The 6,739-nt window shown below is 46.5% G+C and overlaps 1 protein-coding gene across 4 annotated transcripts; it reads left to right on the forward strand.

The window, feature by feature from the left end:
* Positions 1–299: 299 nt before the first annotated feature.
* On the forward strand, positions 300–6,516 carry ZBTB42 (zinc finger and BTB domain containing 42). Of its 4 annotated transcripts, none has more exons than XM_030275100.4 (2): positions 300–431; positions 1,774–6,516. In XM_030275100.4, the coding sequence occupies exon 2, from the start codon at positions 1,788–1,790 to the stop codon at positions 3,213–3,215; it is 1,428 nt and encodes a 475-aa protein (XP_030130960.3). In that variant the 5' UTR covers positions 300–431; positions 1,774–1,787; the 3' UTR covers positions 3,216–6,516. The 4 variants fall into 4 exon arrangements, with proteins under 4 accessions (XP_030130960.3, XP_072786578.1, XP_072786577.1 ...); XM_072930477.1 differs by lacking the exon at positions 300–431 and adding an exon at positions 513–650; XM_072930476.1 differs by lacking the exon at positions 300–431 and adding an exon at positions 591–610.
* Positions 6,517–6,739: the final 223 nt, after the last annotated feature.

A 6,739-nucleotide genomic window follows, 5' to 3' on the forward strand; every position in this document is an offset into this window, starting at 1 on the left:
CGGGCTGCAGCGGCCGGGCGGGCGCGCCCTGTGCGCGGCGGCGCAGCGGAGTTGGGAGCGGGACGGCGGCGCTGCCAATGCAGCGGCCGGGAGGGGAGGGCGGCAGCAGCAGCGGCAGCGGCGGCAGCAGCAGGAGGAGGAGGAGGCGGCGGAGGAGGAGGAGGAGGAGGCGGCGAAGGGGAGGGCGCAGCCGGCAGCGCGCACCGGCCGGCGGCGGCGGGGCTGGCCGGGGCGGCGGGGCCATTGTGTGCTCCAGACGGGGACACGGCCGCTCGTACCGCACCCAGCCCGCACCCGCGGCTCGCAGCAGCGAAAGTATCGCGAGAGCGGCCGGCGAACAACCTGCTCCGCCACAGCCCCGCGCCGCGCCCGCGGAGCGCCCGCGCCGCCGCCGCGCACATGCGGACGCCGAGCGCCGCCGCCGCCCGCCGGTGAGTACCGCGGGGAAGCGCGGGGGGGAACTCGCCGCCACGCCACACCCCGGCGGGGGAAAGTCCTCCCCGCAAAGTTGGGGAGCGCGGCTGGGAAAGGGGGAGATCCCAGGAGCGGCTCCGCGGTGCTTCCCCTTGCCGGCCCCAGCGGCGCGGCGCGGAGCCGGGCACCGGCGAAGGTCACAGCGGCGGGCTGCGGGAGCAACTTTGCGGCGGGAGGTGGGGTCCGGGCTGGGGGCTGGTGGTGGCGAGAGTGTCGGAGGTGGGGGGGCGGGCTCGGGGCAAGTTTGTGGGATTTAATCGCGGGCTATAAATGGGGCTGCTGGAACTTTAAAAGGCAGCAAGCTGTGGTTGGCTGGTAGCGAGATTTGGAGTAACATATGGCATTAAAAGGCGCACAGCTGGAGGTAGCATTTCCATCGCAGTGAAGTCAGAGCAGCTGACTCTCCAGCTTGCGGTGTAATTAGCAAACCGAGCACTCCTCCTTCCCTCCCTCCTCCTCCCTCCCGCCTGCCTCTCTCTCTCTCTCTCCCCCTCCCTCCCGCCGCGCCTCGGTCGCACTCGCACCGCGCTCCCTCTGCCCGCCCGGCTCCGCGCCCGCGGCCGGCCCCGCCGCGCCCCGCGCAAGGTAAGCGCCTGGCCGCGGCACGCAGCCGGCTGCAGCCTCACTCCTGCCCTCCCGCCGGCCTTCCGCCGCTTATTTTCCTCCTTGCCTTTTAATAACTTCAAGTGAAACTTTTTTTTTTTTCTCCTCTACCCTTTATCCCCCCCGCCCTTTTGGCGTGCGGGGGCCGGGGCCTCTCGCCCCCCTCCCCGCAGAGCCGCCGCTCCCCCAGCGCCAGCCGCCGCTGTTTTGTTGTGATTCGGTGCATAACGACTGAGGATAAAGTTTAAATGTGCGTGTGAGTGTGTGCGTGCGTGACGCGGGGAATATGCTTTATTAAAAGATGCCCCAAGTTAGCGTTGCTGGGAAGACAGCCTGGGAGTTGATGCTTTTTTCTTTTCGGGGGTGTGTGTGCGCTTTCCTCTGCATAATTTTATTAAAGTGCTTAGTGGGAGAAACAAAGGTTGGAGGGGCTGCTGCTTTACTAGCTTTTGTTTACTTACAATCAAGTTTTTCCTGTTCGGAGCAGGTGCGAAAGGATGAGAAACATGTTGTGTTGGTGGTGTTTTTTTTTTTTTCTTCCCCCCCCCTTAATAAAACTATTAAAGACAATTAACAGTAAATGTTATCTCCAAGGCTGTTTCTTTGGCTTGGGTTACCAAAAAGCCGATCTGTTTGTTACAGCTGCTAGGAGGCTTTAGTTTACAGTAGCATTCAAGTTTTTCCTGTTTTGAACAGGTTATGAAGGAAGAATGGAGTTTCCAGACCATAGCCGCCAGTTGCTGCAGTGTCTGAGTCAGCAGCGTCACCAGGGCTTCCTGTGTGACTGTACTGTTTTAGTTGGAGAAGCTCAATTCAGAGCTCACAGAGCCGTTCTTGCCTCTTGCAGTATGTACTTCCATCTTTTCTACAGGGACCAGTTAGACAAAAGGGATATTGTGCATCTGAACAGTGACATTGTCACAGCCCCTGCCTTCAGCCTGCTGCTCGAATTCATGTATGAGGGAAAGCTGGAATTCAACAGTCTCCCAGTGGAAGATGTGCTGGCTGCGGCGAGCTACCTTCACATGTATGACATTGTGAAAGTCTGCAAGGGCAAGTTGAAAGATAAAGAATTATGTTCGGAAGAGAAGATTAATGATGAGGCGGCTAGTTTGGAGAAAGCGGAGCATTTTCTAGACGCCGGAGTGCCCCTGGTCCACGAGTTCGACCCAGGAAACAAACAAAAATTCAGCGTTGCAGAATACGAGAGAGCAGCAGGCAAAGAAAAGGTCAGCAGTCACCCCGCCTGGTCCTCTGATCATATAAGTGTCAGCTCTGTGCCGACAGAGGCAGAACCGTGCGCCGCAGCAGCTGGAAAAACAAAGGCTAATGTCAATAGTTCCACAGGACCTTTGTCCCAAAGGTCTGTTAACCATCCCCTGGCTTCGAGTGATGTGGACTGCGCGCTGGATTTGTCTTTCAAGCCCGTGCCGGGGAGAGATTCCTTACACCCCTCCTATGTCTTTGGACAGCTGGCTTCCGACAGCCAGCAGCAGGGTACCGAGCCACTTGTTAAAGATGAACAAGACTTGCTGTCAGATCAGGAGGACAGCGAAGCCAGGAGTCCAGAGAGTCAGCATTTTGGGAATTCAGCCAAAAGCCTAGTGACAGGGTTAGGACACATGTTCGCGGGGAATGGCAGCTCTCATGCCCGAGAGGAGGATATAGACCAAGAGCGAGACGAGAGCGAGGACGACATGGATTCATCGGACATCTCCTCGGGCGTCCTGGTGCCTCCTGGGCATATCTGCATTTGTCCCCTCTGTAGCAAGGTGTTCCCGAGCCCACACATCCTTCAGCTGCACCTGAGCTCTCACTTCCGCGACAAGGACGGCTCCCGGACCCGCCTGTCCCCCGACGGGTCGGTCCCCACTTGCACCCTCTGCGGAAAGACTTTTTCCTGCATGTACACCCTAAAGAGGCACGAGAGGACTCACTCGGGGGAGAAGCCCTACACCTGCGGCCAGTGCGGGAAGAGCTTCCAGTATTCCCACAACCTCAGCCGCCACGCGGTCGTGCACACCCGGGAGAAACCCCACGGGTGCAAGTGGTGCGAGAGACGCTTCACGCAGTCCGGGGATCTGTACAGACATATCCGCAAATTTCATTGTGGCCTTGTAAAGTCCTTGGTTGTTTGAGATGTGTGACTTTTGTTTTGTTTGTTTGGTTTTTTTTTAAATATCTACACCCCCCCATCCCATTTAAAACAAAACAGGAAAAAAAAAAAGGCAGCATCTGAATTTTAATTTTGTTTTTCCTCCTCCCTTTATTTTGTTTTGGTGATATTCACTTCAGGTATATGATCTTTAAAAGATGCAGCAGTATACACTCCAGAGGCCTTTTAATGCAATCCTTCCACTTCTCCATCTCTCCCCTTCCCCTGCCACCCTCCCTTCCTAGCACAGTCCTTTAGGTCTTCTCTTGTGCACCCATGTTACATTATTAATGTGAAATGATCTTAAGTAATTCTGCAATGATTTAGCATCACTTTTCACACTGGAAGTACTTGCTTTGTGGTCAGGGTTTTGTTGGTTTGGGTTTCTTTTCCTTTTTTTTTAACCATTTTTTTGGAAAAAATATTTTCAGCACATTCTGGAGAAAAATGTGGCTTCCATTAAGCTCCCCAAATGCCCTCTGTGTGTTGCAGAGAAAGATCTGAAGAGATGAACTATGATTTAAATACATTTTGGTGTAGAGAAATCTGTCCACACATTGCAGAGTGGGCAGATGTACTTTTATTTTATAGAGTTAGATGAGACATTGAATTGGCCCAAATTTTAAAGACTCCTGGCTGCGTCTTTGGTACTGGTCATTTTTTATTCTCTTTATTCCATTAATACTGCTCTGCAGTTGGTCTAAAATCTAAATTAGAAGTTTTTGCCTTGGGACTTGACTAAAATTTTCCCTTCCCACCCATCCTCCTCACTGGGCTGACCTGCTGAAAAGCTGCTTTTGAGCATAAAATGTGGATGGAAAAACACTTTCTGTCTGCAGGGTATTCACTCCTGAAATGTTGAAGGATGCACACTAGGACATACAAAAAAAAAAATTGTATAATACGTGAATATTTTCATTCCCATATCGACATCCAGAGGCTGATCCCATCTCCCTTGGAGGGGACAGCAGCTCTAAAGTGGCAAAATACTCCTCCTGTTACCAGGTTTTTGGGGTTTTGTAGTTCAAGGCACCCATGCCTTGTGCATTAGGAGATGCCCTGCTGTCTTGCCTGAAAAGTTTGCTGCCATGCTAAAACCAGCAGCATGAAATTATATTTTATTTTATTTTTGTGAAGTTGGCAATTCCCTCTGAGCCAAATTGTGTGCAATTGCTGGTGTTCCCAAGAGGCAGCGTGAAGATAAACTGCTGAAGGGAAAGAGTGGCCTAACTTTTTCCCCAAGTCCCACCTTTTCAGGGGAAGCTGTTGGGGGTTTTGATGGTTTTTTTTGGTTTTTTTTTTTAGTTTGTTTGTAAACTGAGGCTGCCTGTAACTATAGCCAGTTTTACTCCAGATGATTCAGTTTCTTGCCTATTAGATCATCATTTGGTCTGTGCATGTCGGTGGATATCACTTTGTTCCCTTCCAGTCAAATGACCCATTCAAGGTACATGTACACAGGACTGAAATATAATAATAATAATATCTGAGGGGTGTGAATGTCCTTCTGCTGCATTAGCATTGCTTCACCAGCTTTCTTGACACTCCTGGAGTTGTTTGGTGAAACTTAAGTGTGTGTTTTAAAATGAATTTGAAGCACTGATTTAGATTATTTTTAAAAGTTGTGCTTAAAATACTGTATTGCATCTTATGAAGAAAAAACCTCCCAATGCCTTTCCCCCTCTGGTCCAAAAACTGAGCACTACCTACATAAATAATATGGGATTGACTTTTTTTTTTAAATAAGTACTTCCTCTTTAAAGGAAAATCAGGATATACTTGTTACAGCCTCTTATTATTCATCTCTTAAACTATGAATGTACATGTAATGTGAAATTTTGCTTTTATTTATAGTTTTGGGGTTTGTTTTCAGTTTAATTTCTCAACTGTAAAATATTTTTGCTGAACCTGTTACATATGAAAGTTGTGGGAGAGTACTGTATCTTGAACATAAGTGGCTTTGGTACTGTGGTCTTATTCTCTTTAATCAGTTTTTTTTTTCCCCTTTTTTATTTTTGCTGTGATTGGAAATAGCACTGAACAAAATCTAGTAAAATTAAGTTATTTTTCTTTCTACTAAAATTAAGTTATTTTTTTCTCCTGAAGATACTTGATATAGTATTTATTAGATTTTTTTTGTTTTGTTTTTGAAGTGGAATTATTACTGTTAATCTATTTCAAAACTAGTTAATTTACACTTTAAATTTTATAACAATGGGTTTTGCATGTTGAGCAACATGTAAAGAGTTTAATGTAGAGTCAGCATTACTGAAGCTGGTAATCTTAATTTTGCATTCTTGTGACACTTTTGTTTGCATTTCAGTCTTCAATTACTATTTGTTTTTATTTTTTTTTAGAAGATCATAAAATAGGATGTGCCATAAGAACATCATTAGCGTATGGAGCAGGGAAAAGTTGAAACAAGTTTTTGTCTGATCTTAGTATAGAAATAATTCATTAAACTGATGCTATGAGCATGCTCTGTGCTGCAGTGAATATGGGGCAAAAGTTGTTTTTGTTTTGGTTTTTTTTAAATAAGAAAAGAAAAGACTTTCTCATCCTTGACTACATCATGAACACACTGTTCTCATAGTCTGGTATTTGTGTTCCCACTCCTCTTAGCTTGAATTTCTAAAGTAAAGAAATGTTTGCACTTATTTTTGTTCTTAAGGTGACTTTTTTTTGGCTATTTCTCTGTGTGTCTCTTATTTTTAAGTTGCAATAGCTCGGAGCATGTTTTCAAAATGGTTCATGGCTCTATGGAGAACATGGCACACTTAACGCTTGTCTCTTCATAAACTATTTCTCTGTGGGGCAGTTGCTGTCTCCATAGGGAACAGTCCTGCTCTGCATTTTAAACACTGGATTTGTCTTCTACTACAAACAAATACTGTGAAGTTAATGTAAAAAAAAAAAATCATTGATATTTTTAATTGTTTTTAATCTTGGTGCAGTTCAGATTAAATATGTATATTTAAAGACACTAATTTTTGTGGGAGAGTTTTATAGTATACAGTATGTAGAAAAGCTATTGGAATGGAATATATTTTATAAAAATGTTCTATCACTGTTTTATAGTGAACTATTTTTCCTTCAGTGTTAGTGTAATACTGTTAGTCTAGATACGACAATCGCAGGAAGAGTGATTCAGGCTACTGTTAGCGCTTAGTTTTGCGTGGAGTTCTGTTTGCAACTGTATTGGTATGTGCTGTACAATGTGACAATCGTGACTAGGATTGTTGTCTTTATAAATTTACATGAAATAAAATGTGCTAGAATTGTAAGCTTGAGCTTCCTCCCCCCTTTAGCAGAAGGGGCGTGGTGTTTGCCATTTTTTATGATGTATTAATAATGATTACTTTAATTGCAAGTATTTTTTAATTTGCCACTTAAAAAAAATTTATTACTATGTACTCTAATAATTTCTTTGTTTTTCAGGGCCATCTGGAATTTTAGGCATGTAAGGAGCTGCCGTGTCTCAGTCAGAGCCTGACGGAACATTTCCTT

This window comes from Taeniopygia guttata, chromosome 5, assembly GCF_048771995.1.
Source record: "Taeniopygia guttata chromosome 5, bTaeGut7.mat, whole genome shotgun sequence".
NCBI lineage: Eukaryota > Metazoa > Chordata > Aves > Passeriformes > Estrildidae > Taeniopygia > Taeniopygia guttata.